General features: G+C 34.9%; 1 protein-coding gene across 1 annotated transcript in view; it reads left to right on the top strand.

Moving 5' to 3' along the window:
• LOC115629314 (neuronal acetylcholine receptor subunit alpha-7) overlaps positions 1 to 14,243 on the top strand; it is a 250,300-nt gene that overhangs the window by 149,784 nt on the left and 86,273 nt on the right. Inside the window, exons 4-5 of the mRNA XM_030525760.1 lie at positions 4,589 to 4,698; positions 14,028 to 14,208. Of these exons, the coding sequence (XP_030381620.1) occupies positions 4,589 to 4,698; positions 14,028 to 14,208 (291 nt within the window). The remainder of the gene's footprint in view (positions 1 to 4,588; positions 4,699 to 14,027; positions 14,209 to 14,243) is intronic.

The following is a 14,243-nucleotide window of genomic DNA, read 5'->3' as shown; positions in this document are numbered from 1 at the left end:
ATAGGTACATCCAGTTAGTACTAATGTGTCCGTGTGCCAAATTTCATTATGATAGGTCAATTCTGAAGAAAGTTATAGCCATAAGTAAAATCGCTGCTCATGCGATGCCTGCAGCTCTGTCGGCAGCGCTGCCCGCAGCTGTCGTTGTTGTTGCTGCTTTTGTTCAACTTTGTGCTGCATACATACACGCATATGAACACGCATAGGTACGTGATGTAAATGTATGCTGTTAAAACTGAACATAAACATGTATTCTAATTTAATTTAATTAATTAATTCATTCATTTTTTTTAATAATTTAATTTTTTTTTAAAATTTTTTTTTTTTTAATTTTTCCTTTTTGTGGATAGTACAGGCTATTTTACTGTCAGGCTTGCTCGACTGTAGCGTTCTATTTTGTTTTTTTATTTAAAACTTAAGGCCCTATATTCATAAAAAAACACACGTAAATATATTTAAATAAATATTTACACGTACATTTAAATAAATTTAACATCGATTTTTCACCACTCTGTGTTTTAGTAAAAATAAAGTGTGTATACTTAAATTGTGATTTTAATATTAAAATATAAAATTTTAACTTTATTCACGCGAAAGGTTTTTTTAAATTCTATAATATTTTTCCCACTTTTTTCCCCTACTCTACTAACCAACAGTATTAATTATTTTAATACTAATGACATTTTTTTTGTTTTTATAAATATTGATGTTCCCCTTTGTATTTATACCGCAGGGCCACTGAAAACCACAGAACTTTCATCTGGTCAGTTTTTCTCATTATTTCATATTTGAAAATAATCGAGAATATTAAAATGTAATAAGTTTGCTGTGTATTTACAACAACTACAAAAAATCAAATCAAAGTATGGAATAGTAGATTTAACTACATATTTGTTATTTGAGTATGACACACATTAATAAGAAAGACTTATAGTACACTTTGTTTTGAATATTATTCATATTTAAATCAGTAATTGGATATGTTTTTAGTGAAATTTGCATTGGTTATATTTGATTTAAATACGAAATATAAAAGCATGGAATTGGAAATATTCATTTGTACTATGCAGTTTTTTGCACTCTCATTCGGGCGCCTCCAAATTGATGTTACAAAATCTGTATAATATGTCAGGGTTAGATTTACCGCTGCTTGTTTTGATTGCTTTCTTTATCAGATGCTATCAGATATGTGATATACATATAAAGATCCCAAGACGGCGCGGTAGCTCGTCCATCAACCTGCCTATTTCAAACTAATATCTCTACATACTATACTAATAACTCACTGTTAAAACTATGGCGCTAAAAAGAAATTTTGTATAAAGACTTCATATTTCTGCAAAGACACAGATCCCACGAAACGGAAGAAATGCGACTTCGTTTTCTTTCTGAAGCAAATAAGCAAAATAAATTATAGCAGCATATAGTTTATTTGAATTTGAGCTTCTATTATATAATTTTTGAAACATTCAGAGTTCTTGTATGAAAATTTGTTTAGCTTATATGAAAGCTTTTTTTCATTTTTCATTTTCAACAACAAATACGTGGCTTGTTTACTTATGAAAAATAGAATATTAAGCTTATCTGAAAATGAAGAAAAACTGAACGAAAAAAATGCATGTACAAGTATACACCGATTCAAAAAGCAGATTTTATAAAAACCCATACGTAAAAAAGCAATTTGAACTGATTTATACAATAAATAAAACATCACTGCATTTTAGTGAGCAAACAACATCGAGCATCGCAGAGGCATTGATTTTTTCTTTATTTTTGTTGCTGTTGTTGTAATGTATTCAATTAAGGGAGCCGAGTTTCACAGAAAAATACTTATCACTACAAAAATCGTCAGAACGAGGTAAGAAGCGAAATGTTGAAATTAGGACTGCAACTCACAAAATATCTGCGAGTCCGATTTGTAGCGTAATAGGAGAACTTTAATAGGAGAACTTTTCAGATTTATTCGACAGTGACTCAGGTGATCCTATTGAAGTGCAGATACTAAATTGGAAAGCTATATACAAATAAATGGCTCGCATTGTGAATACAATTTAGCAGATTAAATATGCTCCGAACGAACAAAACAAACACTGGGAACAAAGGCAGAATCAAATCAAAGACAGACAAATGTACATACCTACGCATTTTAGCCAAATTGAAAAATTGTGCAAGTCATAAAAAGTTTCCCGTTTGTGCACAAACAAGTTGCAAATACATATTCAATTGATTTGAGACAACATTTAACAAAAGAAATGAGCGACACGGGCAGAAATTCATGGAAAAACCATTGAAGCATGCATGTCGGCATCTAATGTTACGGCCCAACCTTTTAAATATAATTAGTTATACTTTCTCATAATAAAACTCATTTAATGCATTGCCGACAAGGTCATAAATTTCAGGATGAGTGCGAGCAAACAAATATACAATCCCCAAAGTACATACTACATACTACGTACTTATGTACATATACATATTTTACGTACATATGTACATACATGGCGCAGAATAGACACGTATTAATAATCGTATCTATACAGTGGCTCACAGTTTTTTTTTATGCGGTGCATACGCTTTCCCTTAAAATACTTTATCTTAAAAACCGATAAACTGAAATGAACTCGAGAAAGCTGTACCCCTCCTGCCCATAAATGAGGAAAACTGATTGTTAATCTGGCCCTGAGAGCTCTGTAAATTTGATTAGATCAAGTATAATGAATTTCCAAGGGCCGGAATAAATTATTTTAAGTATTTTTATATAAATTTGAAATGTTTTAATAGTTGCACTTTAAAATCTCTACTCTTTTTTAAGAATTCTTGTAATTTTGTAACTTTCCTTTTTCATTGTTTTTCTTTTTCATTATTTCATTCAAATGAATATTTATTATGATTATTTTAATATATTTCCATGTTTTTAATTTGACAGTGTTTTGTCAGAAATAAAATAAATAAATTTTGTGCAGACACTTTCGTGTGGAATGGTACTTTAATGCTTAGTTAATTAATAGTATTTTCTATTTCTACTTGTATGCCTTTTCTATTTTTAAAATAGGTTGAAAACAGCAATTGAGCTCTTTAAAAGCGAAAGTAATATTACACATTAATGCATCTACGATGAAGAAATAAACGATTATTATTTTTACGAGATTCGGTAGAAAATTGGGCCCAGAAAAGGCCCAAATTCGATTATCAATGAAAGTTATCAGCGGTACATTTTCCAGAAAACCTAGTTATACCGCCACTCTGCATTCCAAACTTTTACCCTAGGCTGCAGAAGGCTTAGCCAAGCAATGTGGTGTAGAAACTGCTGCTACGCGATAATTATTTTTCTAAACGAGTGGACTTCATAAGTAGACTCAACTTCCACAGGGTACACGTTTTTAAGGCCCCAGAAGAAGAAATCCTTAAGGCAACTGTTAAGCATGGCGGTGACAGCCGCATGGGTTGCCTGGTACAGGAAGTTAAGTAGGATAAACAAACTTCAGATCTTAAAAGAGAATTGGATTAAAAGTGGCTTCAGTGTGGGTATAATCCTGCTCCGCCAGGACCTTAATATTTTCGGAAATTAATGGGCAACATTCGATTAAAGTTGTAGGAGCATAAAATTCGCAATAAAGGGACCATAAACAGGCGGAGTATTACACCAGAGTAGACATCGCCTTAAAGCAGGGGAAAAAGAGGGGAAATAATTATATTATATTAAAAAAGGCTTTTCACGTCGGAACTAAAATAAAATAATAAATAAAATAAATAGACATTAAAATATGCAGTACTTTTTGTTTTTCAATGTTTAAGGTATCTATTACTAATAAATGAAATCAATATTAAACTAGAAATTATGCACTTTCAAATGGTGACAATATTTTCGTTGTTACAGGCCTCTAGAGCAGAGAAATATGTTCTGCATAAAATAAGCTGTGAGCCACTGTACGATGATATGCACACATGTGCTATACTTGTATATGGCATACCAATTTCTCATTTGATTAATCGATGCGATCAAAAGCAAATAGTTGGCCACACGCGCCACCCTAATCGCCTTAAATGTCACCTAATACAAAAGCAAGAAATTCAATTAGGAAAAGCGCAGCGCTTCAGCGCCTCGAGCTATGGTAATGGTCACACACATTATTTTATGATTGATTATTAAGGCTCCTACGAAACCGAGTCTACCTCCCCCCGCACCCCCCACCACCCAGACTTGGCTGATTGACATCAAGGGTGCCGATCAAAAAGCTCTTAACTCATACGTGGCATAAGTACTAATAAATATTAATCAATCGCATTAGCATCGCCAGGCGTTCATCCATGCAGACGAACAGGCGGACGAGTATGTCTAAATCGATTTGTCTCATCACATACCTATGTATACTTTATTCCCTATGGGGATTTACCATCCCACCAACTTTCTTCTGCCTGTTCTACATTGCACAATAATACAACGCAGTATATATCTAGCGACAATGATATACATATAAACTGCTATTATCATTTCTATATAGTATGCTCCATATCTACACACGTATAAATATATTGCTATACTTGTAAATGTATTCCCTCTAATTTGTATTGTTTTGCACTTTTTCAGGAATGGAACGACATGAATTTGCGATGGAATTCGAGTGAGTTCGGGGGCGTTCGCGATTTGCGAATACCGCCGCATCGTTTGTGGAAACCGGACGTGCTCATGTACAACAGGTAATAAATTAATAAAAATATATATGTTAATAAAATGCAACAACAATACGTACTCGTACTTTGTAAATATTTACATTTTATTATATTGTGAAGAGAAACTAATCTAATGGGCATTTTACAATAAAAAGACATTTGTGAAAAATGCTGTAAGGAAGAAACACAAATTCATTGCAGTCCCTTTTCTCAGTCAGCAGACCCCAAAAAAAAAAAAAAAAAGACCATCATATAAAGTCAAATAAAGCCGCGATAGGCACCCAAAACCAGTTTGCGGCATTATATTCGCAGCCATAAAAAATCAAGGCACTAAAGGTGTCGTTGTTGGTGTCAGTTTTATAGATGCGTGCCAAAGCCTACAGACCGGCAGAGGCAGCAGAGGCAGCAGAGGCAGCAGAGCAGCACTGCAGCAGAGCAGCAGAGCGGCAGAGCCAGGAACAGCAACAGCATCAGCATCAGCAACAACAACATGGAGAACAATGATAAAGCGCCCAATAAATACCAAACGACACAGGCAATGACACGCGAACAAAAAAGTAAACAATAGCAACATGTAAAAACGATTACAAGGTAGGCAATAAAACTGAAAAAAGAGCAGAATTGTATATGAGAGAGGCACAAAATATGAAAGCAAACCAACAGGCGCCTTTTCATAATGCTAGTGTAGGCCTCTGTAAGTGTGTGTATGTGTGTCTGTCTTTCTTTCTTTCTGTCTGCCTGTCTGTCTGTCTGTCTGTCTGTATGGTTGTGCGTGTGGTGAGCGCGTGCGTCGCAGTTTGATAAGAAGGTCTTATTTGTATTGTCAACGCAGTGCGAATGCGAGCCCCTCGAACCCTTGTCGGCACAAATCCGTGAGGAGCCGCCGAGCCGAGCTCTGTTTGCACAATATCTGACATGCAAATGTGCGCGCAAGCGTGTGTGTGTGTGTGAGTGTGGGCCAAGCTTTGCTTTCATTTGTTTGTATTTTGGAAAGCCGGCGGCAAACACAAACGTTGTATTACCATTAAATTGATAGCAGGGAAAAAGTGAGACGGAGCAAATGAAAAATATGCGAGTAGTAGTAGCAGTACTACAAACGTTCAAAGGAAATACACAGGAAAATGTGACAAAGAAATTTCAGAAAAATGATCCTGTCTGAAATCAACTCAATTCTGTTAAGGGTATAATCAAAGTGTTGTTATAGTCACATATGCTTAAAAGCTGGCCCAGCAAGCCAGTCGTGTTGAAAGCGAAGCTGATTTACTCGCACTTTCCACATGCTTAAATCCATTTTCTTTGTAATCGAATGGCTGTTACCGATTTACTCTCGACCCTCAGTACTTTTGAACGAATATTATTTCATCATCCTGGCAACTAAAGCAAAATTGTACCATTCTGCTTATTCACGAAACCAAAACAATAGCGACGCTATTAACTTATTTAAAACTTAACCTATGTCCTAAGTTTGAAAAAAATCAGGTGAAATGAAAAAAACAAATATGAAGATTGGTTGAACACGAGTTTTTATATGGGAATAGATCAAAATATAAATAGAAATACAAATATAGTTATAGATATAGATAATATAAAAAATATATATATTTAGATACAATATAGTATACTATGCATATATATTGTATGCACCTATCTCGGCGCCAGACTTACAATTCAAAAGTAAGTCCAAAAACAGCACCTGTCTGTTCATTAACTTAATTTTATATTGAAATTAAATTTCAAATAAATTGGCACAAAGGCCAATCGTCTTGTCATTTAATAAAGAATATATGTATATGCTTTGGGCGGTTTGCCACGCCTTCTCCTGCAACACCTACAACTCCTGTATTACATACATGCTGACTACAAAATAAAATCATCTTCTAATGAAATATGACACAATGAAGTTGTTTTTAGCTCGGTTTTTCATTATTTCTTAGCGCATATCTAATCACATTTTGAGCAATTTTTAGAGGGTTATATTATTGATAGTGGAAGGGACTCTTTTTTTAATTTCTTCAAATATTATAAACTAGTTAGTATCGTTTACATACGAACAAAATTCGGCTACCATGGAAGAATAGATCGATTTGTTTTTAGTGAATCGACAAATCATATAAAGTCAAATGTATACTTTAAATAGAACATAATTACTAAAAAGTAACGCTGAAAAATATAAAAAAAATTAAGTTTTGATCAGTTAAGTATTCATTGATTTCATTTTGCAGCTCCAGGGTGATAGCGCCGACTGTTTCAAAATAACATTTACCCAGTGTATTTCCGCTCATCTAGTAAAGCATAGACAATGTATTGACAGCATATGTGTTTCGATTATGTGGAGGGGCATGGCTTCCCATTCGTTTGATAAAGGCATATCGGAGAGTTCGGCACGATCAGTATAGTACTTCTGGCGCCTACTTAAGCAGACTGATATTCGTGATTAAGGCTACTGTTTATGCATAAAGTGGTTCCGTTTAAGAACTTTTCACATTCTCATTTCTAAAAAAGAAGAAAATAGATACACTACTTATAAGATATATTAGCAACACACAGTCTCATTTTTTTATTTTGTGCAACAACTTTAATGAGTGCCACTGCAGAATATTGTTGTCGTGCGTTTCAAATATTTATCAAAATTACAATAATCGTAAATGCGGTTTAAGAAAGCGTATTTTCTACCAGCGAAATATAGTAGCTCGTAAGAAAAGAGAACTTGTAATTAAAAGTCTGAAACGTTTTCCTTTTTTTACCAACATGGAACTAAAAAATCGCATTTCTGATCTCAATTCTGGTAGCATTTAAAAAACTAGTTTGAAAGTAATGCAGCTGTCTTTCGCTTCCAGTCTACATGCATTAAAGGAATTACTGCCATTATACAAGTATTGTGCATTATTATTTGTTTGGGAAATGCAGCTACTCGTATCATTTGAACAATATGTATATTTCACAAATGTATCGAAAGGTACAAGTTATAGCTCTTTGTATAACTGGGAGGCCACCACGACACTAATTGCACCACAACACTAGTCATCTCTAATTTAAATTTCAATTCATTAGTTTCTCACAGTGGATCATCTTCTTTTGTGGCCAATCGGCTTGTCAATCTGGCTGCCAATTAGTTTGCCTATCAGAAATATTTGACAGCAATAATTATTTCTAAATTTGCTTAATCTGTGTATGCAATATGCAAACACAGCCCGAAACGACAATTTGCATTTGAGACCGAAATATGTGCACGATAAATGCCAATTGCTAAATTTGCATATGATGTACGACAAGTGCAGATGTGTGCATGTACATAAGCATATGTACATACATACATACATATATGCTCGTATATTGTATGTGCCTAGCCAAATTTTGGCATTCTACATTGCAATTTGAGGTTGTTTGATTAATTTTTGGCTTCGTAATTTATGTTGAACTTGCTCCTGATTTGTCCTTTGTTCGACTTTTGAATGCAGTATAGTTTGTTTACACATACATATTTTAAGGTTACAGTTAGTGGCTTAACTCAACACCACAATATATACGACTATGAGGAAAAACTCATGTTTCTATAGGCTTCAACTGATGCTGCTTTGTTTCTCGCTATTATAACAAAGGGTATAGCAATATCTTAGATATAATCGGTCGAGCTTGCTCGGCTTTAACATTCCCTCCTGTATCAAATATTTTTCCTACTGAGTTCACTTGATGCACGTATAAATTAATCTGGTATACTTGTATCTCTAGTGGTGCCAGTAGGGTTTGTTAACAGATTTGATTTCTAATTAAAAGAAACATTAACTCCTTGCATTTTTCCAACCGTTAAGTGGACATAGCTATACAGTATGTAGATATTGAAGAACTTTGTCATTAGTGAACCGATTGACTTGAGTAGACCAGTGTTGAAAACCTCAGTTCAAGAAATTGTACAGAACCAAATTAAATAAAAATATCTCATACTTGAAAATCGGTTGTTTATTTTCAAGGATATTCAATGTTTGCATACCGACATAAAAGATGGCGCACCCTGTACTCATCTCTTCACATTCATCAAGAGTTGATATATTTTGTGGGGTCCACTGTGCCTCCTACTAGATGTTTACCCACATCGATGTTTCGATGTTTTTGGGGGACAAACATCGTTGTATCGAACTTTTACTAATGGCGAATTTTCAAAAAGCCTAGATTAATACGTAAACATACTGTATTTCATGTTAACTGTCTGTCAACTTATTAATAAACTTAATCATTTTTATTATCCTTATCTTATTCGTATCCTCCTTCAAGTTCTCTTTCCTCTCCAATCAAGTAGTTGCATGTTTGTAATCTAAATACAATAATATATTAATTTATCCATATAATGTTATAAATAATCTTTGCCATTCGAATTTTTCAAAAACTTCTCCTTTTCCAAGCCCTGCCCAATTTTTTTATTATAAAATTAGGCTCTTTATTTTATTAGCTTTTCCCGAGATTTTTTTCAGTGAAAAAGTTGGAAAAAAAGACAGCAAGCATCGACGAAACCATCGATGTTTGAAAAATATTACAAATCAGCCCGTCCAGCACTACCTCCTACGTTTTACCCTTTGGGCGAGAGCTAAGTATACGAATATAAAGTACTAACACACCGATAAAAATAAAACAAAAGTGAATACAAAAATTGTAAAAATATTTACATTTTCTGAATAAATGAAACCCATGTCTGTCTTTTTTATCCACGATTTCAATTAGGATACATACGCAAGAAGCCTTTAAGGCTTTGGAGTTTTAAAGTTTCCAGGAAAGACCGATTGAATTCCTGGCCCTATTTTTCGCTCACATGGTCGCTTAGACCCACTTGCAAAATCTTTCCCCTGGTTAACTATGCTTCATGAGCTCTTTTGCTCTACGATTTATGTTCAGAAGCATAGAACAGCATTTAATGCTAGTTAAAATATAGTTTAAAGTTTTACGCAATGCACTTCAGTTTATGGCAAATAAAATGAACGAAGTAAAATAGTTGAGGATGATGAAGGGACAAGTAAAGTTTATCCGTAACAACGAATAGGCTGGGGCGCGTCAACGCAGTTTTCGACGCTCATCAAAGATTTTTGAGTAAATTTTTATGGCAAAGTAAATGCGAGTGGTAAAAACAAAGCATAAAAATGCAATTAAGAGGAGCGTTCATTGTACTGTGGTCGGCGGCATAATGTGCTCAAGCTGGTTGACGAAAGGCACAACAACACAAAGCGGTAACAACAGCAATAGCAACAGCAACAGCAACACCAACAATGCCAACACCGAAGGCAGTGAAAGCATATATACATGTATATTCGTATATATATTTTATGAAGGCTACTTCCATGTGGGAAGGAACAGCAACGGCAGCCTCCATTGTTGGCGCGCTTTTCCCACCATGCTCGAGATTTTTGATGACGATGTGACAACACACAATGAGCAGAAAGTACGTGGGCCGGGGAATGCGGATGGGGATAAGGATAAGGATGAGGATGAGGGCATGATGAAGCATATTTCTGTTGACATGCTAGTGGGCGCATTATTAAAAATATGAATGAAAACAAGCGGAAAAGGGCAACAACAAAATATCAGCAACAATAAGTAAACAAGCATTTTTCCTTTAGCTCTACGAAACTTGCATGCTCTCATCTTTTTTATTGCACTTACAAAGCATTTTTACCAAATGCTACCAAAAATATAAACATACCACATGTGTGCATAATAGTCTCCAAAGCAACTAATTACAATTATAATAAAAACTGAAGCGCGGTACTAAATATTTCAACAGCATTTAAAATTTACAAGCACTCTTTTTGATTTCTAAAGATCCATTTAAAAAAATAATAATGTATATAGTATATGAGGCAATTATTTTTAAACGTGTCTCCTTAAAGTATTTGATACAATAAACAAAGGTATTACCTCCTTAAAGCTTGATCGTATGGCACTTCTCTTACTTTAGAATATTTTTTAATCAGTTTTAATTCGAGTAGGTCAACAAACCTGATGAGAAATGAATTGAATTAATATCTGATTAATTTAAAATTAAAAAGATTGCATTGTATTTTCATATTCCTTCCATTGTTCCAGGGCTTTTTTTTATTAAAATTAAATATACATAAGTAACGTTAATTAACAACGTTAATATAACACCTTTCAAAAGAAAGTGTAAAAGTGTTACATTTAATGTAATGTTCAATCGTATTAAATTTTAATGTTAACTCTCTTCAACAAAAGAAAAGGTAAACATCATCAGAATTTTTCCAATTTTGATTCCAAGTTTTTACCAGTTTATTTGAATACCCAACAAATATATAGTATTTTAATATTATTGTCTAATGAAAAAATTAATAGAAATCGCAAGTCTGAAATTTATTGTTATTGACTCTCGCCACTCTCAAGACTTTGTCTTAATAGAGTATTTTTAAGGTGAAGAATAACAATAGTCCCATTAAGGACTGATTTAAAAAATGTATGATTTTCCCAACTGATAATTCCATAGTGATCGAATTAAAGCCACTCATTCGACACAAAGTTATATCAGATATTTTTGTAGGTGCCTCAACGACCTAGGAGTCGCTACAATGAGCTGTAGCTGCTTCCATGCATGGTTATTTCAATGAGAGCGTTTTTTAAAAGGTCACGCTCCATGACTATGGAATGGACTGAAATGCCTACCAACTGACATCCAAACGAGCCCGGCTAATGACAAAACAAATGTGCCAAAGCCAAAAAGCGTGTCATTCTGCCTGCCAGCGACTTCAGCACCAAATGACGCGTGCAACTTGACGGCACGAATGGGTGGGTGGGTGTTAAGGGGGAAATGGGGGAAATGGGAAAATGGCACAACGACGACAAAAATGAAAGCCTCGGCCTGTTGCAGTTTTTCTTTGGCCCCGCGGCTAAGCCTGACCTCGGTATGCTGCGTCAGAGCATTCCAATCAAATAATGTCAAGGTGCAGCCGCCATAGTCGCGATTCTTGTTATCAGAGCGCCAACGTAAAAATTAATAAATATTAAATGAGTTTTTAAGCTGTAAAATATAAAGAGAAAACAAGAGAGAACGTTACAAACAAGCGAGCCCGACAATTAAATACCCTGTATCCCAAAAATAAACAGAAAATCAGCTCATAGCAGAAGATTAATTGGAGGCAACCCGCTGCTGCAATTTTGGAAAGAAGTACTGGCGCTTATTACCTTAAGAAAGATATAGAGAATTGTGTGGTGCCTGTGTAAATCTTAGTTTATATATGTACATACTAAGTGTATGTATGAAGCTTTGAAATTGTGGACAATATTGACGAAATTCTGCAGCGATAGAATGGGAGGGAATCCAAACAATAAAATTAAGTAAGCAAATTGATGAAAGGAATGATGTACCTGCCGATCTAAATAACGTTTATTAACTAAACTGTGTTACAGTTGTTTCCGCAATCCTGGCGTTATAATTTGTCTCGTCATTCTGATTTCAACTATACTATATACTATATACTTAATATGGTCGGAGGTGCTTGCACAAACCTAACATGCCGATTAAACACTTCGGGTGCAGGGTATAAAAAGGGAAAAAGGTAGCCATAGTAACAGGAGCAGCTCGCGAGCCGCATTGCCTATAGATTAATCATTAATCAGTGCCAACGCACACTCATGCGCACGCACACATACTCTTACATACATACATACAACATGTACTTACAGCACACAGACTCAACTCAACAAACTTACAGGCACGCGCTTGTTTCGCCTTGCACAGCTGCCCTTGCAAAAATGATTTATGCGCAAAATTATGCTACATAAAAGTATGCACACACATACACACTTTGTCAAGCACGCACACATACATACATACATGCGTATTCGCACACTACAGCTGAAATGTTACTGGACAAATACAAATGAAAAAAAGCAATAAAAGCGTGCACATAGAAAAAATCCAATAATACTTATCATTTTTAATATTAACAATAAAGTGATTAGTAAAGTAAAGTAAAGTTTTAAAAGATATTGCTGCTCAATGTAACGCTTTTGAAATTCCATGATGGCAGCGATATCAAAAGGGCGCACTCAGTCGTCTGGACAATAAGTAGCTCGATTCTATGATTCACTTGGTCTTACTTTTTACAGGGACTTTGGACTGGGATGACATTTTATCGTCCTCGCGAAGCCCAAATCGTTTACTATGTGTTTACAAATTAATTCACAACTTTATTCTAAAAATCGGGAGTGCCCGGTTCTTTGATAAGCATGTACTTAAAAATAAAACAAGAAAGACAATCGAACAAGACTGCATTTGAATTAAATATATTTAATGAATTATGTGCTCCAGGGAATGGCGAAAAAAAAGTAGAAGAACAATTTGAAGAAGAATATACTGACTGCTATCTTTAAATATTAGTATGTTTATGGTTCTCATAAATTATATTCTGATTGACCAACTGCCTTTGTCTAATTAAATTGAACGAATTGATCTAATTTCTAGAAATATGAACACTTAAGTAAATAAGTGTTAAGTTGTTTCTGTAACATGGAAATAATTTACCATACTATCTTTATTATCAATTGGTCTGATATGACCAAAATTAACGAATGGGCGTATACTATACTGGCCATAGATTTGCTACTTAATCGCGATGATAAACATTGCAACAATTTAGTCCTAACAAATGTGTTTGCTTCAATTTGTAAACAATATAAATCACGTACACTTTCGTGAAAAAGGATACATATTCAAAGAAACACGAGCTCTGAATTAACATACCACTCATACTTATAATACAAGTAAAGCAGTTGGGCAGATTGGGAGAAAGTCCTTATTTTAAGAAATATACAATTCTTTCAATAAACCAGCTGAAACTAGCATTTGCAAAAAATTCTTATCAAAATATTCTGCCCAAGGTTACTAATTCGGAAAAACCGAGCCATGCCCCTTACATATTGACCAGACGAGCTGATGAATCATGAAAAGCTATCCGTCTGTAAATGGAAGGACTTCAAAAAGTGTGCGAAGTTATTGCCGATGTGGAACATGGCAAGCTACTGGCACTAGTCACATTATATATGCCACCTAGTATGCGAAATTTTCTCACTTTTGTCCACATTAAAAAATCCTATTAAGACTGACGACGCTGCAGCATCACCAACTTTCAGAATCATTATCCTCATCGAAGGGCTTCCACAGCATTAATGGGGAGTCTCGCTGTAGACAGCAATTGCTGTTGCAAATTGTTCTCTTGGCCAGCCAAAAAGTGACTGCCAATTATTAACATGCAACGATTATCTCTATATTTATATACAAGTATGTATATACTATATACATAAGAGGCTTCTCGCACTCACACTCAAACTCACTCATTCTCTATTTCTGTCTCTGATTGCAGCGCCGATGAAGGATTCGACGGCACCTACGCCACGAACGTGGTTGTTCGCAATAATGGAAGCTGTCTGTACGTGCCACCTGGAATATTCAAGTCCACGTGTAAAATCGACATCACTTGGTTTCCCTTCGATGATCAACGCTGTGAAATGAAATTCGGCTCCTGGACCTACGATGGTTTTCAGGTGAGTGGAGTGGAGTGGAGTGGAGTGGAGGGGAA

Source organism: Scaptodrosophila lebanonensis, unplaced genomic scaffold, assembly GCF_003285725.1.
Source record: "Scaptodrosophila lebanonensis strain 11010-0011.00,11010-0021.00 unplaced genomic scaffold, SlebRS2 tig00000138-arrow-arrow-pilon, whole genome shotgun sequence".
Taxonomy (NCBI): Eukaryota; Metazoa; Arthropoda; class Insecta; order Diptera; family Drosophilidae; genus Scaptodrosophila; species Scaptodrosophila lebanonensis.
Note: the sequence above shows the minus strand (reverse complement) of the source record. Positions and strands in the feature narration are given on the sequence as shown.